Source organism: Centruroides sculpturatus, unplaced genomic scaffold (assembly GCF_000671375.1).
Source record: "Centruroides sculpturatus isolate CEXI.00-Female unplaced genomic scaffold, Cexi_2.0 scaffold382, whole genome shotgun sequence".
Taxonomy (NCBI): Eukaryota; Metazoa; Arthropoda; class Arachnida; order Scorpiones; family Buthidae; genus Centruroides; species Centruroides sculpturatus.
In genome coordinates this window covers 527,017-553,927 of record NW_019384562.1, presented here as the reverse complement: position 1 = coordinate 553,927, position 26,911 = coordinate 527,017, and the positions used below count along the sequence as shown (strand labels likewise).

The 26,911-nt window shown below is 32.6% G+C and overlaps 2 protein-coding genes across 2 annotated transcripts in view; one reads left to right on the top strand and one right to left on the bottom strand.

Annotated features, from left to right (window-relative positions):
- Positions 1 to 23,738, top strand: part of LOC111623979 (signal recognition particle 54 kDa protein) — a 26,789-nt gene extending 3,051 nt beyond the window's left edge. The window contains exons 2-15 of the mRNA XM_023366738.1: positions 7,651 to 7,742; positions 10,400 to 10,484; positions 16,355 to 16,459; positions 16,534 to 16,658; positions 16,728 to 16,878; positions 18,404 to 18,463; positions 18,833 to 18,921; positions 21,591 to 21,691; positions 21,906 to 21,992; positions 22,064 to 22,137; positions 22,881 to 22,989; positions 23,061 to 23,231; positions 23,425 to 23,520; positions 23,601 to 23,738. Coding sequence (XP_023222506.1) covers positions 7,651 to 7,742; positions 10,400 to 10,484; positions 16,355 to 16,459; positions 16,534 to 16,658; positions 16,728 to 16,878; positions 18,404 to 18,463; positions 18,833 to 18,921; positions 21,591 to 21,691; positions 21,906 to 21,992; positions 22,064 to 22,137; positions 22,881 to 22,989; positions 23,061 to 23,231; positions 23,425 to 23,520; positions 23,601 to 23,689 — 1,434 coding nt within the window. The 3' untranslated portion in view covers positions 23,690 to 23,738. The remainder of the gene's footprint in view (positions 1 to 7,650; positions 7,743 to 10,399; positions 10,485 to 16,354; positions 16,460 to 16,533; positions 16,659 to 16,727; positions 16,879 to 18,403; positions 18,464 to 18,832; positions 18,922 to 21,590; positions 21,692 to 21,905; positions 21,993 to 22,063; positions 22,138 to 22,880; positions 22,990 to 23,060; positions 23,232 to 23,424; positions 23,521 to 23,600) is intronic.
- Positions 23,706 to 26,911, bottom strand: part of LOC111623980 (cap-specific mRNA (nucleoside-2'-O-)-methyltransferase 1-like) — a 59,097-nt gene continuing 55,891 nt past the window's right edge. The window contains exons 21-23 of the mRNA XM_023366739.1: positions 24,139 to 24,251; positions 23,957 to 24,065; positions 23,706 to 23,876 (exon numbers count right to left, since the gene is read on the bottom strand). Coding sequence (XP_023222507.1) covers positions 23,738 to 23,876; positions 23,957 to 24,065; positions 24,139 to 24,251 — 361 coding nt within the window. The 3' untranslated portion in view covers positions 23,706 to 23,737. The remainder of the gene's footprint in view (positions 23,877 to 23,956; positions 24,066 to 24,138; positions 24,252 to 26,911) is intronic.

Genomic DNA, 26,911 nt, shown 5'->3' with positions numbered 1-26,911 from the left:
CCCTTAAACAAAGGAAAAGTACGTCCTTTATGAAGGCATAGAGCCTTTACTACATGAAAATGAAAATTAATGAATACACTGTGTACAGTAATTTACCTGATAAGACAGACCTCAGAAAAATACTTTATGAGGCATAAAGCTGTCTATAATGAAAATTAATTAACTAAGGATTTTTTGCCCTGCCAGGGTGTGGCCAAGTTATCCGGACTGCTGGGTTATCGAGTGCCGAGTTTTCGAGAGACTACTGTATTATTATTATTAACCCCATTGTTACCATTACTATTTTTTTTTGTAACTCTTGTTTTAAACTTTATTGTTATTACTATTATATTAATTTTTGTGGTTTTGGTATTATTATTTACTGCAGTTTTCTTTCTTAACACAAATGGATTTTCTTTGCAGTACAGCCAGATCTGCCCACTTAGACCCTACAATAAAGTCTAGTGCTCTCTTGTGTAAAACTAAACCTTGTGGCACAATTCTGTCCTGTCACACTCCCCACACTATGGAGCAGTCGTTGCTTCGTAATTTTAAATTGGCATATAACCAACTCATTATATAATCTACAGTCCTTTCAAATTGTCTTTTAAACAAAACAGTTAGTTCTTTATTAAATGGTCTACAACATGTAAATAATATATTGTTCATTGAGCTGTTACGGAGAAGTTTGATAGTAACGATGCACCAATTAATCAGTAGACAATCGGTATAATTGACCAAACAAATTACTAATTATCATTATTAATCATTACTTTCTGTTAAATTTAAGTCAGTTTTTTAATCTCTGGCAAAGAATTTATCAGATAATTCTATTAATAATCTGAAATTGTTAAATGTAACCTTTCCTGTTTAGCAAATTTCATGTTTACTGTGTATCTTATTTAGGTGTGCAAAAATCTTTTAATAAATTCATATATAATATTTAATAATGGATAATTTATTAACAAATAATTAAATATTTACCTATTTCTGAGAAATACCTTCTCAGAGAGAGAAGTCACAAGGAGGATTCCTCCCTTGTAGGTTCATGCTGTTATGTTGTTTATTACATTAATTGCAAATTCTTTATTTCTGATGATGATCTAAAACAGAAATGGCAAGCCCATGGTTCTAAAGCTGTCTTGGAAAGTCTTAAAAGACCTCAAATTATGAATCTTAGATAGAAAACTGAACAACAGATTTCCCATTAAATGAAATAGAGTGAACTCCCATATAACATGACAAAAATATTGCAACTAGTACTTGTACAAATTCTAATTTTGTTGTCCAGAGGTATACATTTTATTCTTCAACTTCTAGACCTAGGTTTAAACTTGCATGAAATCATCTGATAATGCATTTCTCAACAAGGCAATTTCCTATAATGCAGAATGTATCCGGCATGATATGAGATTCCACTGTAATTGTTCTGTTGTAATCCTATTATTTTGTTTTATTTTATTTTATTTTCACTTGTTATTTTTCTGATGTAGATTAAAAAGTTAAATAAAATAAAATTGGTAAGCATTTTCTGTTATTTTTTTAATTACTCAAATTAAATATTTGACCTATGATCCAGACTTACCAAATTTGAATTTGATCCCCTTTGGAAAAAGATTTGCCATCATTGGTTTACAGAGTAGACTGAAAATGTTAGAATTTAACCATTATACTCCCTTGTTATTGTACTTGGAATTAGTCAGCCAGTACAATAATAACAATAAATTAACATTTTAAAACATTTTACAGCTTTAAAAACACTGCGTTAGTTACGTAAAATTATAAATTTGAGAAAATCCCTAATAATCTACTATTTGATTAAATTTGTTTTTGAAATATTTTCTTTCTGGATATCTCACCATTACCCTTCACACCCTTGTTCTAAAAATTAAAATAAAAGTACAAAAACAATATTAAATAAATCCAAATGAAAATATCTGAGAATTACACTAAGTAAAAACTTATGACAGTTTAGATGACAGTCAAAATTTTTTTTAGGAGTTTTTCTTTGTAAAGATAAGCTTGGTGCTTGGAAGCAGTACCGATAACATTTTTACCTATATTATTATTTTCCACATTTCACTTCCATGTGCCAAGCTTATCTTTACCAAAGAAAAATTTTGACTGTCGTCTAAATTGTCATAAGTTTTCATTTGGCATAATTTTTTTACATCTCAAATGTTTTTGTTTAATAATTGTATTATTACGTAAAGACATATGAGGATGATGTATGATTTGGTTGGCGCTCAGCAAGTGAATGTGCCACTGACCAAATGTGCTGCCAACTGAACATGTTGTCGACTGATGCTTTTGATATATTGTTTAGAAAAATTGTTATAAAAAGTTTTAATTGGTATAAATATGAGCTTTTTTTTATTCTGAGTAACATTTTGAATAAAATTCATTTGTTTCCATGCAATTATATTCTTTTATAAGTATAAAATTAAGCTGTAAACTGAATTAGCTCTATGGAGAAACTCCCGCAAACTTTGACCTATTGGCCCGGAAGTTACACCAGCACCACACTGATAACAAGAAAGGCTTAAATTTAAAATTAGAGCTTTTTAGACCCAATAGTTTTTTCTCTAGGAGCATTTGCAGTGCCAGATGAAGAAAAGGAGGAGAAGAAAATACAGCTTTTTTTGGCGATTTTTGCACTTTTCAATTGCTTATATTTTGGCAACTGCATTGCATTAAATTTTGCATGCTTCCTAAGAAAACAAATTTTCTTTTCAATGAGATATTTGAAATTACTTTGTGTGTTTGGGAGGTGAGAAATCGACCTCTGAAAATCGGCAACTCTGATTCCTGTATATATATAGTCAGTGACTTTTTTACTTGGCGAGGAGTCACAGTAGTGACTCCTAACAAACTGTTCTGTTTATTGTTTTTCAATCAGTTGTGTTTTTGGTACAAGGCCATTTTGTCCAAGCTGTGCTGTTAGTCTTAACTGATACTTTAAATATTAAGTGTTAATAATTTTAATCATTATTTGGTTACCATACAGTAGTGTAAATTGCTGGCATTTCTTACTTCAATTATATGGTAACTATTATTAAAGATAGTACTGCAGAAAAACAGCAGATAACAATACTTGACTGAATTACTATCAATTATTAATAATAATTATAATTAATTAATAAACCTTCAAGTTATATCAAGATTATTTATTTCAAAATGATTTTGGCCTCATTTTGGGCTGACTTCATTGTAAGTGAAAATTGAATTTAGTATAGTGCAAGAGAGTATATTTTTTAAATTACAAAATAGAAAATTAAAAATAGAGACTAAAACCAAAAACAATCTTGAACTTACAGTAGAAATTTCTTAATCCAGTCGTTAGGGATGAGTGGGGTAATTGTAAAGTCAGTATTGGGTACCTTTCAGCTTGCATCAATCAGTGCTCTATGAACCACTATGTGCTAAAATGTGTTCCAATATTTACTAACTGTAAGTCCCTTGGTGCAGTGACCGATGCACATGGAACTCGTCGAGCCGTGGATATGGCAAGCTGTGACAAAGCAGTATGGCCCTCTTCGTAGTTATATTTATTAAGCCTCTGTATTAACCCAAAGTTACTTTGACAAAATAAGTCTGCAAATGCCAATATAGTGCCATTTGTTTCTGTCCTCTCATTTGAATGTCAGAAGTTCTGGTAAAAGCTTATCTCATCAGTGCATTATTTGTGGCAGAGACTGATGTATACTAATAATAATAAAGAAGGAGGAGGGAATGCCTGCTTTTGCAAACTTAGCCCACTAGGAAGAGAAAGGGGTGAAGAAAAGGTTGAATGAAGGGTTCTGAAGGAAGAAATATAAAGGAAAAGGGGGAAAAGTAAAGGTGAAAAAAGTTCTTAGGACCTCTCAGCACTGTATCAGAAATTATTAATAGCCATAATTACAAAAGTTGACAAGACCGTTATACAATATTAACAATTACAGTACTGTAAAATGCAAAACCCGTCATATGTGGGTAGGTAGAAAATAACCATGAACACAGCAATGTTACAATAATAATAAGAACTGGTTACAATTTTAATACACAGAGAGAATGTAAATATCAGCTTACTATGATATAATAATACAGATTACATGGTACGTGAGCACCCAATACATATTAATGGAAATACCTTTTTTTTTGTTTTTTTTAATTTTTTTCTTTTTATTATTATTTTTTTAAATCTATAATCTAAAACTAAACTAATACTAGACAACTAAACTGTGTACAGAAGAATTCTAAATCAATCAATCGCTGATAACATCACTTTTCCGTTGTTTCAGACTGATGAATAATGAAATGTAACCATTAATTTCACACTATTTACAATATTTTGCAACTTAACAAAGTACAACTGTATATATATATGCAGTTATCCTTACTGGGCTGAATTAGTAGAGGTGATAAAAACATTTTCCAGTTTTATTACAAAATTTATTTAGTTACTTGTAATTAAATAATATGGGGAAAAATCTTTTTAATATATCCAATTTTATGTTTGCTCCATTGAGGAGGAGTAATTGTAAGTACTATAAGGGATAATTGTAAATCCTCTAGCTTTTGTCCCCTTCTACATGTCAGTGTAGAAGGAGATATTATAATATTATTGTTTCTTATTAATGAGGTTGTGGTCAAAGTTTTCAATGCAAAAATGTATACATCAGACACTCAGTGCCACCATCCTGTAAACCTAGAAGTTTGACAATGGCATTTGGAATGTCAAACATGATTCCACTGACGTTCCAAATGCCATTGTCAAACTTCTAGGCTTACAGGATGGTGGCACTGAATGTCGGACATACACGTTTTCATGTTGAAAACGTGTACGTTGGCCACAACCTTGCTATTGTCTTAATATTTTGTGTCTAGTTTAAAAAAATAACACATGGGTTTTTATCTTTTTCTTAACTTCCAAATCCTGGCTGACAATAATTTGACTTGTAAATTATCAAAAGTAGGCCATGTGGAAATACATTTGCTATTGTTTAATAATCCTAATTGTATTTTCACATATAATTACACACCTAACAAGATCATTATCTTGTTAGGTGCCCTTTCCACTGCTTATATAGGTATAAATGCCAAATTTTGCAGTTTATGTGGTACACAGTCAAAATAGGGAGATAAAAATTCTACTTTAGTGTACTCTTTTATTAATTAACTAGCAGATGCTCAGGCAAGTAAGTTAATTCTTATTATAATGGAGAATTAACTTACTTGATGATAACCTTATTTGAATAAAATGATTAATTTTAAATTCTAAAATCTGAAAAAACTTGTTGGAACATTATATTTCAAATTTGTTTATTTTGGATTTATTGTTTTTGGGTTACTCAAAGAGTGATTAAAATATTTATTCATTTCCAAAATGTATACTATATGTGCCACTATTTACTTTCCTTCTTTATTATTTACACTTTATACTGACTAAAACTAACTCTCTCCTCCTCTTCCCTTGGGGGGTGGAATTTTCAAAAATCCCTTCTTAAGTGCATTCTCATGGCATACCCTACTAAAACACAGTCAAAAATGCAAAAAATCTCATCTAAAATAGTACAATAGAAGCTTAGTCCTTCAAGATAATCCTTAACAATAGCAGCATTCACATTTGTAGATGTCCACACCTAATCCTGAAACCAAAAAGGAAATGAACATCTTGTGCTTTTATAGACAAAATAAAATTTTAAATAAAAGCCTAAGTCTACGATGAAGACATATGTATAAAACACACCCTGTACTTTTAGAGAGTCTATATTGTGATTTTCAAATTTTGCTATACAATGATAGAGAAATTTACAATACACTATTTTGATCCTGTAGAGTTCTACAGGACCAGAGTTGTGACAGAGTATTGAAAATGCTGGATTACTGAACATTTTTTATTTCCATAAAATTTGATTGTTATAGGCCTATGTGATATAAATGTTGTGGCATTGTCATACATTTTGCAATACATGCTGCGTGTGCTTCAGATTTGTTAATGCACACTCTTAAATCAGTCAGAAGACGATATAATGCATGACTACCATGTTAAAATTGATTGAAAAGCCTGCAAAAAACATTAATGGACATTTTATTTCACAAAATCAACATTCACAATGGTTTGTGTGCTTGTACTGTAATATTTATTTTCCAGATATATACTATATATGTTCAGTTCACAAAAGTCACACTTGTGATCATGAGAAATTTAGGTATACTCTCTGTGCATTGGCTGGTGGAAGAGAAGATACATCAGTTGTTCATGTTACCAAACACAAAACACCCATGCTAATTCTAACGAAGTAATGTTTCTTTAGCACAACACAATACAGACTATGGAGTTTTGAGTGCACCATATGTCCAAAATCAATTCTGATCTGCAGAATACTAGCGTGCTGGACTATTATCTGGATTATTGGCTACTCTTCGGAGGATGCCTGATTACCAGACATTCTGAATTATCGGGTGTTGGATTAATGAACTTCTGTTTTATCAATTAGAATTAGAAGAGAATAAAATCATACTTTAAATTATACTTTAATTATTCTGTCATCACTTTACGAAGTGGTATGTACGTAATTGCATCAGTTTTATTACCTATTTAACTACTTTAAATTATACTTTAAATGTTATTGCATCACTTTACGAAGTGGTATGTACGTAATTGCATCAGTTTTATTACCTATTTAACTAATTTCAATCATGACAGCAAAAGATAAGGATGCTTGTTTCTTTTAAACTATTTGATGAAAGCGTTACATAAAAATGGGGTTGCATAAACATCCGAAATTATTATTATTATATTATTTTGACTGGAAATTACAGGATTTATGCAATTTTAGTTTAATTAATGTCATATAAAACTGACTGCTCGTACAAGTTTGCTTAAAACATGCAACTCAAAAATCCCCAAAATGGCGGCTCAATAAATAGATCACGCATGTCCTGACCTTCTTATATACACCTTGGAACAGTCGGAAGCGCGGCCATTTTGGAACCATACGTAACATTAAGCCTTATTTCTTTTACTACGATTACTAAAATTGAAGTTCATAATTAAAGAATTAAACTATAGTGGTAGAAAATAATATAAAATTATTTATATTATTTATACTCGTACAATTTCAAAACTATTTTCTGTAAAAACTTGTTTTTGACTTAACGGATATTTTGATATTATTGACGACGAAAGTTGAAAATCATTGATTTCCTTACCTGTCCGTTATTTTTGTTTGACGTAGTTGAATTGTTTGGACCACGTGGCATTAAAAATTTTGTCAAGGTCCTGATGAGAATGTGCAGACAACTGAACGTGCGAAAGAAAACCACTGAGTCAAGACCGTTTACACGTCCAACTCAAACTATACCTATATCTATATATCTATATCTATATCTATATCTATAAACTATATCTATGTTGCTGACGTCGACAGACACACACCATTTCTATGTTGTGATTGGATAATTTAAATTAGCAAGCAGTGACACTAGTGAGACTTTATTAAACTGATTTTTTCTCATTTTTTCGTTAAGGCGTGAAATATTAATTTGTACCGTAAATGGTACTTGAAATATTATAATGTACTGAAAATGTACTAAAAATCTAAATGTACTTTCAATTTACTGGAAAGGGCAAAATGTANTTTACATATTATTTTTATGTAATTATATTTAAAAATGATTTCATTTCAGGTACTGGATTCTATGTTAAAGGAAATATGTACGGCTTTATTAGAAGCTGACGTTAATATAAAACTTGTTAAACAATTAAGAGAAAATGTCAGGTAATAAAATAATTTTATTGTTTTAATCAAAATAACAAAAAATTATTGAAAAAAAATTTAATTTCACAAAATCACAATATGGTGTAAAACTAGGGCCTGAAAAAATTTCATGTTAATTCATCAATTAAGCAAATGTATCTCTCTCATCACCAGAAAATTACCAATATTTGAGAACTATAAGATTGGCAATTAAGAAACTTATGCCTATGACGATAAAAGTATATGCATTGTATAACGACAGTTTCCAACTTTCTTATATATTTATGGTTGCTTAATTCAAATTTTTATCACAATTACCATATTTACTTGAACATAAGATTAATTTTTTTCAGGTTTTTAGTATATCTGAAAAGTAAGATGCATCTTAAGTTTGATGTAATACAATACATCATAATTAGCAACCATTAATGCTCTGCATCTTGTTCCTCAGTCACTAATTCCACTGTGCTAATGATTTTATTAGGTCAATATCTGAATAGTAAATATTTAAGATGTTGCCTTAATTTGTTCCTGTTAGTCTATTATGGTAACATTATAAGTACTTGGATGAAAATCCCATAAAAAGTTGTATGACACTCATTTGAGAAACGTTGCATTTCTGATGCTTTAAATGTCACCGAGGAGGATTGTGTGAACATTGAATCAAGTGTTGATCCAGAAGAGCCTAACATGGAAAATGGTGTTTCTGACTTCAATACCATGGAAGATAGTGATACGTAACTTACTTCAATTGCGAGGAATACTGAACAAATTTATGTTGACAGAATCGGTTCTTTTGTTGACATAAATTTCTCTCAAGTTCTCTATATTTTCAAAAAACAGTTCTCAAATGAGCATGTAGAAATCACTGTGCATTTTAAATTTGATGGCAAATTATGTTCAAGTAAATATGCCACCAAATGTATCTAAAAATAAATAAATAAATAAATAAACATATGAACCAGGTAAATTCATTTCTTCCACTTTTTCTTTATGTATGTTTTTCATATTTATATAAATTTTTATTACACTTAGTGTGTAATACAGCAACACTGCTAACTGTAAACACAAAAACACTGCTTAATGACAGAGATACTTCTGAAAAATATGTCATTAAGCAAATATCACAAAATGTACTGTATATAGGCAAACTTATATGGCATAGTCTACTAATTGTATGGGTTGTAATATTTGTTGCAAATGGCAAATATATTGAAGTAAATGGACACATAACTATTAAACTAAAAAAAAATATCATCTCCACAGTTAAAAGTTTGTCACATAAGATTCACATGTAGTTTTTTTAAACTCTTTCTGTTTTATGGACACTAAGAGGGCCTTTTTTTTAGGAAGCCTATTATGGGTTTGTCCAGGCCCACAATGGGATAGCCAGGTGGTGAGGAATGGGCCCGATATATCCAAACTTACTGTTTCATCCAATTTGATCCAAGATTTCCCAGAGCATTACCTCTAGGAGACTTGGGATCAACAAAAAGTGTGCATGTTTAAAAGTTATTATTTAAGAATACTTTATAAAACTTAAACTTTAAATGTGTTAAGTTTCTATTCCTCTTCATATGTACTTTTTGTCAAACTCGTAATGAAAATGTTTGAATAGATGTTCTTTTGTTTCATTGGATTGAGTTTGTAGTATCTGATTATGAGCTAGAGGAAGCTCAAAAATGTTTTGTGTGTTAAAATAAAAAAAGACCTCTTCAACCATATAGAAGTTTGATTTCTTGAAGATGGTGGTAACATTTTTACATATATAATGATAGTAAATACAAAAACTATCTTTATTATAATTAATACACAACTAGAATATATAGTAAAAAGTAAACAATTATCATATGATATAAAGGACACGTTATTTATTAGTATTCAATAGCTCTTTTCTTTAAAACAAAAAGCTAAATCTATGGACAATAACTTAAGCATAATGATACATGTTTCAGAGAAAATATTAATGTCCTTATGGGTTTACCTTTAGCTAACAGTTATAGAATAATGTCAGATTCAATTTAGAATATCATCAGATGGTAATTAAATTTTAAATTTAAATTGGTCGGTCGTTGTCAAAAATTGTATTGCAGAACAGTGAAAGTGAATAAAAGGTGACTCCTTTTTCAACAGACCATCTTCAATTTTAATTTTAAACAATTATAGAAATTATTATAGTGAAAATTGAAGAAACTACTACTCGGATACTATAAGATACATTCATAACATTTTGCTTATTTCCAGAGATTTTTATAAGACTAAGGTTTTTATTAAATTAATGTCTTGTTTGAAATTATATCTGAAGATGGAGATAGATCGATACAAAGTACAAAATGTACTTTGTATCAATCTATCTGTACATTTTTGTACATTAATACAACGAAAGGAAAATACTCTGAAAAAATAGTTTAATAATTCACCAAATAATAATCTTGATTTTGGGATAAAGGATTGACTGTTTATATACATCAGTAACTTGAAATCTGTAATTTTCAACAAGTTGTTTAGTTTTATTTTTATTTGTTTCAATTTAACTTGTGGATTTGCTTTTAGAACAAGATTTTGTGTAAACTTTTATATAATTTAATTTAATTTATTGTATATATATATATATATATATATATATATAGTAAAGTTAACTTACAGATTAATTTGTTAATTTTTGCTGTCGTTAATAGATCCGTAATCGATTTCGACGAAATGGCTGCCGGTCTAAACAAACGTCGCATGATACAGACGGCCGTCTTTAAAGAATTAGTAAAGGTATGCCATTGTGTTAAATTATAATTTAAAATAATGAATAACATAAACTTGCAATTATAATAAATAACATACTGGTAATTAGTGACTATTATTACTTTATGTTTAAAAGAAGAATTAAATCTGTTAAAACTAATCAAAAAGTTACAACATGTTATTTAGTTTTAATTTTTGAAAAATAACCACAGAATGATTTCCACATTTCAAAATTCGATTATCAACTCCAAGTTGTGAAATAAACAAAACTTCTGCAGTATTGAAACTTCTAAAAATAAATTTACATTCTTTATTTTATTGGAACTTTTCTGGCTCAATGAAGTGTGTTATAATAGATAAATAAATTCAGATATTTGGAAGTTTTTTATTATGAAATATTTTCAAATCACATAAAATTAATTATATAGGGTTGCACAAATTATTGAACAATTTTGTAAGATTATAATTTCACTAATACTGAATAAAATATGATATTATCACTATTTTGAAAGAGGGATATTTGCGGTTTTGTACTGACTTTAAATGCATTCAGCATGTGCTTTGTGTGATATGCCAGATTCTGCATATTACTCCCATTCTTGCCATATCTTCTGGAGTGTGTCTTACATGACATTCCCAATGGTGATGCATGCGAATGTGCTGTTTCAATTTTGGCAACATTGTTGGAAGTGGAGGATGTAAACATTGTCCTCGATGAGACCCCACAGAAAGAAATTGCATGCTGTGATATCTGGTGACTGGGGTGGTCACATGTGGAAGGTTTTGTCTGTGGCTGTTACATGTTCCATGTAACAGCCACAGACCCATCAGGTGTTCATTTAGATAATCCCCAATGATATGTCGGGGATTACCTAAATGAATTGGATTAGTTTTAATTCTTAATCCTTTAAGGGTTACGTACCACAGAAGGGAATAATTAAAATAATTTAAAAATAAAAGTTACAGAACAATTTTTATTGAATGGCATTTGAATACATCTATATTTTTTTCTTTGTTACTTGGCACATTTATAATTTCCTTGTTATTAAAGCCCATACTTTTACATTCAAAGAACCAATGCAGTATTGAGAAATCTTCAAATATAGGGCAATTATAATTAAAAGGTAGCTGTTCATCCTCTGTAGAAGGAACTATTGTGTAAATCTCTACCATATTTAGTCTATATATTGTTTCCTTAATGTGCATATAAGTTAAGAAACAACGCAATAATTTTATTTCAATTATATTTAAGATATGACTCTGTATACCCTCCATCTCTGCACTTTAACAACTGAATTTGCTATGCAACATGCTCGACAGTGGTTCACATGGAGTTATCACATTCTATCTGAAAGACATTGGAATGTTGCATATTTGGGCAAAGTTTGCATTCACCTGTTCAATAATTGTGAAGAATGTTTTGAGGATCTTTTTACACTTGAAATTTGTTAATAAATGTTTGCCATATACACATTGAGGGAAGAGCTGCCAAATTTTATCCCAAGCAATGAATTTTGAGGTTAAATTTTTTTCCCAAAAGTTGAAACTGCATACGCTAGATCAGTGGTTCTCAACCTGTGGGTCGTGACCCCTTTGGGGTTGAACGATCTTTTCACAAGGATTGCCTAAGATCATCTGAAAACACATATTTCCGATGGTCTTAGGAACCAAGACACCACTCCTTGGATGTCAATCTGGATTTCAGCGTTTGGTACTAAATGAGTCACCAAAAGTCATCGGAACTCACTGTATGATTCATCAGCAAATATTAGCAATGAGATGCTGCCACAGGAGTTACAAGAAATAATGAAAAGCGTCATAAGTTCTGTCAGTTTTGTAAAGGTGAGCACTTTAAACAGTTAACTGTTTTCGCAATTGTGCAATGAGTTGGATGCACCGAACAATGCTCTGCTATTTCATACTGAAGTGAGGTTGTCGAGAGGAAAAGTTTTAAAATGTGTTTTTGAGCTTCATGATGAACTCAAAACGTTTTTTAATTAGAAAGCAAGATCGTAGTTTGAAGCACTTTTCAGCGATAAAAGTGAACTGCAGAAAATAGCTTACTTGGTTGACATCTTGAATGAGTTAAATGTATCACTACAAGGACCAAATGCAACTTATCTTGATCTGTCTGAAAAGATCCGATCATTCCAAATGAAACTTCAGCTTTGGCAAAAAAATTTTGGATGAAAACAAAATTTACATGTTACCTACCTTATCTGCTTTCTTTGAGGGACATGACATTGAACCAGACAAAAGGATTATGATGATAATTTCTGTGAAAGGACACTTGCACATGCTTACAGATGAAATTTCATCATACTTTCCAAATCTACCTGACTCCTCATTTGCATTTGCCAGAAGCCCATTCATGGTCAAAGTTGAAGATGTTCCTGAGACAGCACAAGAGGAGTTCATTGAACTTATTAACAGCGAGAACTGATTTCTCTGCAATGCTAGTTACAAAATTCTGGATAAAGTGCTTGGTCATATCCTGTTCTGTCTGAGACTGTGTTGTGCCTTCTTTTTCCATTTCCAACAACATATCTTTGTGAAACAGGATTTTCCAGCTTGTTGGTTATCAAGTCTAAATACAGAAGTAGACTTGTTGTGGAAGGTAATCTTCGTTGTGCTCTTGCAAAGACTTCCCTGAGAATTTCTAATCTGGTGAGAAAGAAGCAATCTCAACCTTCGCACTGACGTTGGCTTTTACACAATCTGTCACAAAATATAGCAATGTAGTTTACTGTTGTTATATTAAGACTGTTACCCATGCTACACCATGCTTAAAGTCAAAATTTCATTTATTTGTAATTAGAAATAAATATTTCACAATATATAATTACATATTGCTTTTGTGAATAATCACTATGCTTTAATTATGTTCAATTTGTAATGATGAAAATACATCCTGCATATCAGATTCATAACATTACGATTCATAACAGTAGCAAAATTACAGTTATGAAGTAACAACAAAAATAATTTTATTGTTGGGTCACCATAACACGAGGAACTGTGTTAAAGGGTTGTGGCATTAACAAGGTTGAGAACCACTGCTCTACATCAAACATGTCAAACTCAAAGGCTGACATGGACCAAATAAACAAGATCTAAATTTGTGTGTGCTGGGGGAAAAAAACCTTCAATTTTCATAGAAACATATTTATTTCAGAAAGTATAGTATGAAAAAAGAACAAGAACAATGGTAAAATTAATGTTTCCTTCCTGATTCATGGCATCTCTTCTCTACTACTATCTATTCTTGGGTCAAATTTATTAGTAATTCATAATTATTATAGTTGTTATTTAGCCTGACATAATACAACAGTTGTCATTGATTTATCTTTACTACTTCAGAGAAATCTTATTTGCAGTGATTACTTTCAAAAATGACCCAAGGTGAATGTCAGTAATTCTGGATGTGACGGGCAATGTATTTCTTTCATAATTGTAAGTAACTGTTCACATCGATACATACTTCCAAACAAAAATTTGTATATGAAATGATTTCTGAGTATTTTCAAACCTAGCAGGTAAATATTTGTAAAATCCAGACATGCCAACTTCACTGAATTTTTCCTTCAAATCTGAATTGCACTGAATCTCAATTATCTGTATTTGCATTTGATTAGGTATGGATTCTATATTTATTGAAAAATCAAAGAAAACTTGTCTTCCAAAAATTTAACTAGGTTGGTCAAGCTGATCTGATAGCATGCTCCACAAAAGTGAATCAAATATTAATTTTGCTTAAAATAAATTTTATAAATTCTTGATTTCAAGTATTTCTTCAGAAGAATTTTTCACTGAATATACAGTAAGGGATATGGTTTATAGACATAAACGTTTAAATATTACATTCTAAACTAATGATTTAGAATGTATTAAAATATTAAAGAATTCTATTCAAAGTGTTCGATCCTGACAACGGCTAGACAGATAGTCGAAAGCATCAGATAAAATTAAAAATAATTGCTGGAATAGGTTTTTTTGTCTTTAATTTACAATAATCCAGTTAAAGCTCAATATATGAAATAACATTTCTTCACATTCAATTCTTTTATCATTTATACAGAGACTTCAATTGACTTATTTCGATTCTAAGAAGAAATACAAGTCTGAAAAGAGTTTTTACAGGTGAAGTCGTGTGTGGACATGCGCAATAAATGGATTAAATGGAACATAACATTTAGGTAATGAAAGTGAAGTCATTGCACATGCGTGTGAAAATCTGACAGACAGACAAAAGTCCTAACATAAGCACTTCACCACTATAGTGGAATATGCTAAAAACTGCAAACTTTGTTTTAGTTTTGGTTCTAAGGCTTAAAATTTCTTCTGTGTATTTTTGATACAATGCAGTTCCACCTAAACTTGATTTGTTCATGTTGTATGTCAGAAAGTGCATTAAATCTTCATTTTTCAACTGTTTTACCCAGAGAACTAGCTTACATTTGAATGCTATATCTTCGTCATGCATGTTGACAATGATCTGATCTTTTCCTTGCAGTTTTAAATTTAAATCATTTAAGTGTTTTGTTATATCAATCATGAAGGATAAATCTTGCAACCATATCGTGTCAAAAAGTAGGCTTGTGTCTTGATTTTAGTTATCACGAACTGACATATTTCTTTGTTCAAGTCCCAGAATTGTTTAAGAACCTTGGGGCAGGATAGCCAATGTATCTCAGTATAGTAGGACAAACCAGAATATTCACTGTATAATTCATTTAAGAAAGCAGAGAATCGTCACTGAATTAGGCTTCAAGATCTTATGAAAGTAATGATTTTGTTTTTTACAGATATCAACACATTTTCCATGTTTATTACCTTCGTGCATAATACTTCTTGATGTATAATGCAATGCATATGGTGAATCTTGGATCTGTCATAAATTTCACTTTTTTGTTTTTGCAGTAATGCCACTAAACCATTGTTTTTTCCAATCATTGAAGCAGCTCCATCTGTAGCTACAGAAGTTAATTTTGACAGAGATAGATTGTCATCTGTAAATTTTTCGTCCGATGGAGATTATTTTTTAATAAAATTGAAGACAGTCTGCCCAAAAAGGATCACCATTTATTATTTCTGTGTTCCAGACAATACACATTCTTGGCAACAGACCTTTCCTTTTGGGCAGACTGTCTTCAATTTTATTAAGAGATTAACTGTATTTTTGAATTTCTGCAAAAATACAATCTAGCATATTTTGTCCTGTACTAGTGTTATGCATTGGTACTAGTTTCAATAATTCCTAAAAAAATATTGAAATCTGTGTTGCAAGCCCGAAGAAACACAGCTAATTGAGCTATGCCCCAATGTCTGCACTCTCATCACAGGCAATGGAAAAAACTTAGAAACTAGATGATTTTGCTTTGATCTGAATATTTAAATTGTTGGCTAAATTGGCAATGCTTTCTGCCACTATTTTGAGACAAAGAGATTGCTTGAAAAGCCTTCACTTTCCAGGACAAACAATTTCTGCAGCTTTAATTAAACATTACTTGATGAAATCACCTTCTGTAAAAAGTTTTGAGTATTTAGCTATCAACTTCAACAAGACAGCTTGCATGCACTGCCACTTCACTTTTTTGTGATACTTTAGTAAACATGAACTGTTGTTTTTTTCAGTCCCAACTCGAGCTCTTTCATCTTTCCTTGTTAATCCCTCATAATTATCATATTTTGATTTATGTTGTATAATATTATTACATATCAAACAAAACCAAACACAATTTGAAAATATTGTTAATAAACTATGGACTCAAAAAATGCCTGAATTTGTTTGTTTAAAAAAATTATAACTTTTATTTGAAAATTTAAAGTCTAATCAAAACTATTAATTATTTTTCAGACATTTGAACCTTGAATAATGTAATATTTTTTGTTTCTAGTTAGTGGATCCAGGAGTAAAAGCCTGGCAGCCGGTCAAGGGAAAACCAAACATTATAATGTTTGTAGGCCTTCAAGGAAGTGGTAAAACAACAACATGTACAAAGGTACAGAATTCTTTCACTTTACTTGTTACCTTTGCATAATTAATTAACAAAATTAATTAAGTTTTCAATCTTAGTTAGCGTATCATTACATGAAAAAAGGGTGGAAAACGTCTTTGGTGTGTGCGGATACGTTTCGTGCTGGTGCATTCGACCAGTTGAAGCAGAATGCAACGAAAGCCAGGATACCCTTTTATGGAAGGTAAATTAAATAAAATAAACACTTGTTTGTCATTAAGGATTTTAAGATTGCATCTTCTTTTGTTTCCAGTTACACAGAAGTAGATCCGGTAGTCATTGCCCAGGAAGGCGTAGATAAATTCAAAAAAGAAAATTTTGAAATAATTATTGTAGATACAAGCGGAAGACACAAACAAGAAGATTCTTTATTTGAAGAAATGTTACAAGTATCTAACGCTACGGTGAGTCATTAAAATGTTTCCTTCTATTCCATTTAAATAAAACTTTAAAATATTATTGTGACAATGTCACAATATTATTTAAAAGTTTTTAAATACTGCAATTTTAAATCATATTTTAATTAAAATCACTTGACTTCTGGTCCTAACTGGAAGTTCATATATACAGTCGACCCCCCTATAAGATCATTGATTTTTCCGTTTTATCTGAATTACATGTTGTACGAGTCACTTAGATTTTACAAATATGTGAGCTGTTCACAGCCCGGCACACGTATTTGTAAAATCTAAGTGACTCGTACAACATGTAATTCAGATAAAACGGAAAAAACAATGATCTTATAGGGGGGTCGACTGTAGTTTATTGGAGTCTCTGGTTCATAACCTTACCATATCTGGTGCAGATTTTAGTGATGTCTTGCCCCTGTACAGCATACTTCTCCCGGTAAGAATCGAGTTGTGCTGGTTATCTAACTCCATTCCCAAGAAAATTTTTTAATGGAAATCACATCATTTACGGTCTGCTGATCCCTAAGATTTCATTTATCTGATTCTGTTCTCCAGATTAATGAAGGATAGAACAACAATAGTGGTGAGAATGTACAGATCTTCAATTTGAAAACTGCAGCTCGAAAAGCTTGGATGTCTTGATAGTAACCTAGTAATAAATACATTTGACTTGTCAAATTACATGTTTTTGTTATCATTTTGGATTAGTGTGTTAGCACCCAAAAGAATAAAAATGAAAATGACTTTCTGCCAAGCCACTCGTTTTAATTTCATTTTATAATAATAAAGTAAATACAGTAGATAAAACTTCACATGAAATTGATTTTATTTTTATTGTTATTGTTAAGATTGCAATGCTCTCTTGGTTTGATTTTTGGTGGCTTTTGATACTGTTGACTTCAAGACCAGCACATTAATAGCTCATTTAAGATGGCCAGTAAGTACTGTACATAAATAAGTTATTTTACCATTACAATACACACACACGCAATATTATATGGGCTCATGCACCTACCAATGGCAGAATGGATAAAACCACCGAATGCTGCTTGTGGGTTCGTACCCAGGCAACCAACTGGCCACGTGCAGTTTTCCGGGTTTATCTTCACATTAGTAGCATCTAAATAGGAGTCAGTTATCCATAGAAAGTCCTCCTGGGAGGCATTCCCTTGTGGCAGATGCCTGGGTATCATGTTGCCATAAACAAATAAATCAAACCAAAAGTAATTTGAGGACATCAAAATGAATTGAAAAAGTGAGTTTTCCTGTCAACCAACACTTGTACTTTTTTAAACTGAATTGTGTTTTACCTATGTAAAAACAATATGATAAAACAGAAAAAATTCTCCAGGATGGAGTAATTCTGTGTTAAAAAAAAACCTGTTCAAACTGGAAAGCATTCAGTATCACACGATTCTGCTTTATTTAGGTTTTAATGTATTTGTTGTAATTTTTCAATCCAAACAGTTTTTATTTTTGAATTTGATATTATTAAGGTGTTATCATTTATTCTTTTCAGGATCCAGATAATATTATATTCGTGATGGATGCGTCAATTGGTCAAGCCTGTGAAGCTCAGGTATGCCTCCTTATTTTTCTAACGGTCGTAATTAATACTTGATTTTAAAAACTTCTAATAAAGTTCTAAAAATTTAATACTTCTTAATGAATGCATCAAAAAGTAGAGAGCTCTTTTCTTTTGTTAATCCATATTTTCACAAAAACACTAATTTAATTTTGGTTATTGTTGCTTAAGTCAGGTACAAGCACACCGTTATACCTGGCAGGTATAGCCAAACTTGTGGATAAAAACAATTGATAGTTCTTTGCACATTCAGATATACCTGTCAGATATATTGATACACATGTACAGTATCTGGCTTTAGAATCTCAGTCTTCATTTGGATTATTTTATTATGTTTATTAAATAAATACATAATAATTTTAGGCTCGTGCTTTTAAAGATAAAGTTGATGTAGGTGCCGTCATTGTGACCAAATTAGATGGACATGCAAAGGGAGGAGGAGCACTGAGCGCGTAAGTACCTTTTTTTATATATAAAAATAGGGAAAAAATTCCAAAGTATGTTTTCTCTTGCAATTTAGACACATTTCAAACAATTTGAGAACCACGAGCAAAGTTATTGCTAGACTTTTTTCTGAACTTTCCCAGCTGTTAAGAGATTTTATTTGAAATATAACTTTTATATTACAAATCATAATAAATAAAATTGTGTGTGGCTCCACTCATTACAAGATTTTGTTATTTTATATCATTAATTATTATAAAATGGCCAAAAATTTAACAATTTTTGTATAAAACTCGTCCCTACCCTCAAATTTAATGAAGATTTTACTCGCTATTTCCATTAAGCACGACTGTCTGGAGATGTGATCTGTGATCTCCCCTCCACTTTTAACCATCAAAATTTAATAGCATCAATCCCCCTTATACACAAGCTAATGTGCCAAATTTCATTTCTTAATCTTTACTCCATCCCAAGATGATAAATGAAATGCACACATTCACAGAATTTCTCTCCTTTTTTGACATTTTTGGGTTCAAAAGGTTTCAAAATGTGAACATTTGCAAAAACTTGGAGGGTCAAATTTGACACAATTCCAATACTTTCCCTCGTGTTTACATAACAACCAAGAAAGTAAAATAAATTCAATAGAGAAAATTCCTTTGATGCAATTTGAGACGTGATTCTATTGGAGACTTGTAACAAATTCTATTCATGTTGTAATTTAATCGCAGATAAGTTTGGAGTAATCTATAGACTGTATTTGGCAATAAACTTCTCAACAGATGGTGCAGCTAAGGAACTTATTAACACTTCCAATTTCTAACTTCCTGTTGTTGCAAATTTTATAACATTTCTAGAAATATTGGTTTGAGATAATCAGTGTAAATTTACATTCTAAACACAAATGTGGAATAGTATGTTGCATAGTCGTACGTTCAAAGATTTTTGGAACAAATAAACTTTTGAGAATAAGAATGTTTCCCAAAATGCAAAGCAATCTGGTGGACTTTGCGTTTTGGGAAACATTCACCATAAAAACTGAAGCCCCTCATTCGGGAAGGTATGTTTACCTGTAATAAGATACTCAATGCATTTCATTGCAAGTAAATATAATTTTTTTAAACAATCATCTCACAAAATATAGGCCTAAGTCATAGAAAATGATTTAGAAGTGTGCTATAATTCATAGCACTAATATTTTATTAATTGTGTATTTAAAAAAGAATGTTTGTTTATATGAAACTAATTTCATGGGTCAACCATTCAACAATGCAGGCCACGCATCGTCATTGCTTCTGCACAAATTTCAAAAAATATAACACTATAAAAGACGAAATTCAGATAATTCTTTCAAAAATGTTTTCAAAAACTAAAACAAAAGATAGCCTGGTTCCTCGGTGCTTATTTCCTCTGTGGAACGATTAGAAGACTATCTTTTGTTTGACTGTCACTTGCACAATAATGCAGTCAAAACTTCATTCCATATTAATACCATATTAGAAGAAATATAAAATGCTATTATATCCAGACAGTTGTAATATTCTGTTCGAACATTCACTATTAAAATGATAAAAGAGATTGGTAATCCACTTAATATTTATCAAGATCAAACTGTTAGTGTTAAAACAACTAGAATAATTACAGATCAGTATAAACTGACCTGTAATTATTTGACCAAACTGAAAGGGGATTTGTTAATAAAAATTATTAAGTTTCTGATTTGGAATCGGTGAATCTATAGCCATAAGAATATTTCAGGACTAGCTTAATTGTACTATTATACCATTTAATTGTATATATTGTACTACAGAAAATTCCTTTGTGGCTGTTTAATTGTAAATTTAAAAAAATTGACAGATATTTTCAGACCCAACATTTGAAAATACTAGATGCATCATTGACTTGTTAGCCCTTCCAAACTTGAATAGGTACACATAGTTTGTATAAGACAAATCCACATGTCTAAAAAATGTGTGGTCCAATTTTTAACTGTTTAAAAATGTTATTTTCAATGCATTCGTCTAGCATATGTGGAAATTCCAAATCTTTATTTCTGTTTTCCTCTATACCAGTGCTATCCAATCTAAGGGTCGCAGAAAATTACCTTGGGGTTGCATTGTTAAATGTTTGAATGCCATTGCTCTGTACCTTAATTTTCTTTCAGTATCCAACGAATTAAAATAATTTTCAGGTGTTGTTTAGTTACTACTAACTGGAAACACGGAACGGAAATTTGAGCCAGTCTTTTGTTCAGAGCATGCGCACGATTTTGTTTATTCGAGAATAGTCTATATATACAAGGGTGGAGTGACAAGTCTGGGTCATAATGCCAACTTAGGGGCTCCCCCTTAAATCTAGGGTGAAAACATAAATTACACCTATACCGGTTAATGGAGTCTGGCAACGAATAGAAGCTTCCAAAAGTCGAGCGACTCGCTACCATTCTCACACGAGAATCCAGAGTGGGTCATTTGGTCACACAATGCTTTTGCTCAACTGTGTTCACATCCTAAAACGAAAATGTGTTTTTCTCCGGATTGTCAACATGAACATTTTCAGATACATATTGCACCTGGAGAAAAACTGTTTAGGGGTTGGCAACATGGTCTGGCAGCTGCATGACATTTTGCATTTAAACAGGAAGGCAATTAACACAATGCAAATGAATCTTTTGCAGGGTGGCTGCCACTCAGAGTCCCATCATATTTATCGGCACGGGAGAACATATAGACGACTTCGAGCCTTTCAAAGTCAAACCGTTTGTAAGTAAATTACTAGGTAAGACAGAGACTTTCTTGTCATTCCTTACACTCTTGCTGGTCCCTAAGCAAGTCTAAATAACACTCACAACTCCAAATAGAGAAAGAACAAATTATATTTTAGGAACGAAAAGTTCTAGGCTGTGTTATTTTAGAATGCTGATGGACTGGTGGGATGACTCATACTTTTAAAATTAGGATGAGAGAGATAAACAATTTAATATATTGGTTAGGAATGGGAGACATTGAAGGCCTCATCGATAAAGTCAACGAATTAAAATTAGATGACAATGAAGAACTGATTGAGAAACTCAAACATGGCAAGTTATTTTTTAAAATACCCATATTTAATTATTAAAGTGCATTAAAATAAAGTGATTTGGATGTTTAGGCGAATTCACTCTGAGGGACATGTATGAACAGTTCCAGAATATCATGAAAATGGGTCCCTTCAGCCAAATTATGGTAAGTGCCATTTATTAATCTTACAAGCTGGTGTCACTAAGAAGAATCTAAATAAACCAAGGAGGGCACAAGTTATAAAAAAAGAGGCTCCAAACTCCAGAAATAATAAAATGTTTCTGCAGATTCTTCTTTTGAAATTGAACTTAGAGTTCTGTGTTTAGAGCAGGGCTTCTTAAACTATGGGTTACGAGATTTTAATGCAAAATATTGAAAATAATTTGTGAGAGTTTGAAAATGGCGTGCTTTGTGTCACTTCTGGTGCAGTGAGACAATGATTCAGCAACACTGTAGTGTGAACTAGAGTAGTGTTGTCTCTGTTCCATTGTAACACAAGAGTGAACTGTGATAGTACACCATTACTGTTTTTGCAAATTTGTATATATCTTTATTTTATTTTATTTTTTTTTGGGTTGCGAAAAAAATCAGTCATAAATGGGGTCATGAATAAAAAAGTTTAAGAAGCCCTGGTTTAGAGCATGATAAAATTTTACACAGGAACACCCATTGATACGGGAATAAAACCAAAAATTTCAAGGCCATTGGCTCGTCGATCGATGCAATTATAGAAATATTCTTTGTTTAAGGACAAAGTAGTTTTAGTCTATTGTTTTGGAAATATTTGACAGAGGGTATTGCCCAGATTTTATAAAATTGGTTTGTCTGCATTTTTCAAAGATATCACCATGTGTGAAATATCCATTTGGCAGTAGAGATTTCTCACGTCTCCATCATCTATTTTCTAGGGAATGATTCCGGGATTCAGCAGTGACTTCATGACGAAGGGAAACGAACAGGAATCAATGGCCAGGCTGAAGAAGCTGATGACCATCATGGACAGCATGAATGATCAAGGTATGGTGCGTGGAAGTCCCTCCACCCTGTCGCCCTCTTCTGCCTTTCACCCACCCCTCTGTGTATTTCAGAACTGGATCACAGAGAAGGTGCCAAGCTGTTTTCCAGACAGACCGGAAGGATAACCAGGGTAGCCAGGGGTGCTGGAGTCACCAGTCGGGAGGTGCAAGAACTGCTCTCACAGTACACCAAGTTTGCAGCCATGGTAAAGAAGATGGGAGGAATAAAGGGACTCTTCAAAGGTAAAATGCATTCTAGCTTGGCTCCTACCCACCCAGTTGCTCAGATGGGCAGGAGCCAATCTACCACCCAATACGGATTATCTCTGTGTCGAACCAGGCAGAACGAACAAAATTCTGGTTGAGGTGCTCCCGTTCTGTCAGGTGTCAAAAAAATTAGAGCAACATTTATTATTATTTTTTTACATTGGCTCAGGTGGAGACATGGCCAAAAATGTCAATCCCGTTCAGATGGCGAAGCTAAACCAACAGATGGCAAAAATGATGGATCCCAGAGTCTTGCACCAATTGGGTAAGTGCTTACCAACATAAATCTCGTTTATTTAAAATACAATTGATCCGTGGATAAAAATTCTGTCTTGTGTTTGAAAGGAGGCATCAGCGGACTCCAGAGCATGATGCGTCAACTGCAGGGTGCTGCCACGGGTAACATGAGTCACGTCATGGGAATGGGCAAGTGAGCGGGCCCTTTCTTCACCGGGGGGTCGAATGGTGGGGTGGTCCCCCCGTCACTTCGGCCGGTCGTTTTGCCCACGGACGAAGTCTTCGAATGTCCGGCGGTGGACTTTTCCCTCGGCGGCCCGGTGGTAGTCCAGCAGCTTCACCCCCTGTTCCCAGGCCCAGAATGACCGCTTGCAGAAGCACGACCTGAAATGTGCAAATGTCAGTTTTTCCAGTGGCCGCCAAACCCCCGAAATCCACCCCAGACAAAAAATTTTCGGACTCACTTGAAATTGGAAAAGACTCCCTCGGGAGCGTCGAAAGTGCTCTTGCCATTGGCCAAATTAAAGAAGTACCTCCTGTTATTGGTCCTGCTGAAGGCTGTCATCCAAGGATCTGCGGGAGAAGAAAAAAGGTGAGAGAGGAGCAACCAATGCATGGAGTCGTGTAAAAAAAGGACTTCACTCACCTTCGATGGTCTTGATGAGAAACATCCCCGTGGGCAGAAAATGTCTCTCGTCTTCCATTTTGTAACACAGACGGGGCATTCCGCTACTTCCTTTCACCACTTTCATCTCTAATCTGAAGGACGAGAGAGAAATCGTGTGGACCAATGACATTTTTAACGTGTACGTCGTCTTGTGTAAATTGTACAATCATTATTATTATTATTATTTTTTTTTTTGGGGGAATGTAGACCAATAAAACAGTAGAAAGAATTTAGCTGGCTTTTGCCAAATTTCTGGATGAGTGCTACAACACATCTTACAGTGTTACTTTTGAGAATCAAAATACGAAACAGGTAAGGTGTGGCTAACTGCAGATTATTGGGTGGAGTCGTAAATAAGTTCGAATTGAGGGTAATAGGGCTGCAATTTGAAAAATGCAGGCCAATCTATATACATTTGTCTCATGGATGGAGTTATAGTCTAAGGAAAGAACTGACTTGAGTCACTTGACAACGTCATGCGTGATGTCACTCCAGTTAAACCAATCAGCACTTTTCACGTAAAAATAAAATTCACATATTGCCTGACATATTTTTTCTCACTAGATGGCTTTTTCCGTTCATTCATTAACTAAATAATGATGCATTTAACTACTACTATAGCAAACTTCCTTGAATTCCAATACCAGAACATAAAGCTTCCATAATACTGTTTATAATGGCGGTGACATGTTTTAACAAATGAGGAAGAAACTGGAAGTAATCTTGCCACAACTAAGCGATCAATGGCTGATGCTCATTGGTTAATACCCAAGTCGTTTCTTTCCATAGACAGATTATGCTACATAGAGTGGCTGTAACGATGCCATGTTGGAAGAAAATTGAATACACGTCTGCCATTTTCTTTTTAGTCAAGGGAGTGTGCCATTTGTTTTGTGTAAAAGTGTTCAAAGGAAAGGAACAGTTTTAACCTACTTGAAATAAGAAGACATTGCTACAGAATATATTAAGAATGTTTAGAAATTCATTTGTTATCCAGAATGATGGATATAGTGCACAATTTGTACACATTCTAATGGTGCAGTTTCTGCATATCAGTCTGTCTCACTTACTGGCACATTTTCTTTGTCTATTTTTTATAGGAAAATGCAACACTTCTTCCATTTCCCACAATTATTAGCTCCGGAGTACACTATCAATAATCATATGGTGAGAGTAAAGCCCTTCAAGACCAGGCTCGTACTTAGATTATAAAAATGTTATATTGAGGGTTAAGTATTACACTTACCATTTAAACTCTGAGCTTACCTTCTTTATAATAATTAAAAAAAATCTAGAAAATAGCTAAATTCAAGATGAAACAATTGTGAGAGATTCTGACTGGGGGTAGAGGGTCTTGAATATACTCTCTATCACTTAATCAGCTTCTAGTCTGTTGGACTAGCACTATAGTCAAAGGATGGAGATTATAGTTGTTATTAAAAAAGGTGGAGACAAACGATCATAAAATCACAGTCTCCCAACACCAGCTAGGGTAATTAGAATATGTGCCCTAACTCATTCACTTCTATATATAGATATATGTGACGTCCATATAAATCATAGGTCTACTTCTCGATATGAGTGAAGACTAATTAACTGGACCATTATAAAAACAACAATAATATTTAATAAAAGTTAAATGAAACAATTACAAAATACTGAGAGATCAAATATATGCTAATTTATGTGCAAGAGAGAGTTTACATAAATCTATCATTTATACTACCTTCACAAAGGAGGCTTATTCTTGTCTTTGGTTGATGTACGATCTTTATGTGGGAGGAGATTGAGAGGAGAATCTGAACCCTGAAGCGTAACTTCTATGTGGTTGTCCTGTCTAGAGTATTTCTGTAGAAATCTATTAATCTGCAACTTTGGACCCATCGAAGACTGAGTGCTATGGCAGGTTGAACCTTTCATCAACTGCTGCCCCAAATGGCGGGAAATTGTCCTTTTTTTTTATAGGGATGATTGGGTTACTGACTCATTGTCATAGGACAGTGTGTTAAACTTTAGTCAGTCTAGAAAGGAAATTTGTTTCCTCCCTTTCTCGGAAACGAAAAATGTACATCCTTGTGTTAAAATTTCATCAGAAATAAAATGCTTTCTTATAATATTTTATAGTAATTAATCTAATTAACCTGCAGATCTCACATTTAGATCTTTTATCAAATTGCCTAAATCTCAAATCTCAAATCTAGGAGCAAACAAAACAATATAGATTTAGACAAGAAAAATACATTCTAAAGTGACAACACGTGATATAGACTTTGATGTTTTGACTTAAAGTAAAATGGTGGTCGATAGTTCCTGTTGTTGCCACCAAGAACACTGTAATCATAGTCACCCATTCTATGTAGTATATTCTAGCTCATTGGACTATAAATAGACGAAAATCGAGACCGGATACAGAAGGCTTGATTAACTGTATAAGAAATTCCGGCGGAAATTGGGAATCACATGATTAAATTCACGGAAATCAAGAGCAGAACAGAAAGTTTATTTTTAAATTAAAAATTGCAACCCAGCATTGTGATGACATTTCCCTTGGCCACCTTGGAGTTTGGAGTTTTGGTGGTTAAGACGCGTATTTATATTTCTAATCAGTTTAACAATGACCACTGAAGGGCTTTTATAAAACATTTCACCTAACTCTGACTAGTGCCAGCGATTGTTGTATCAGTTGTGAAAGCATTGCTAGCAATTCTTTCTCCCACTAAAGTGTGCCCGATACGAGGTTTAGCGACTAGCG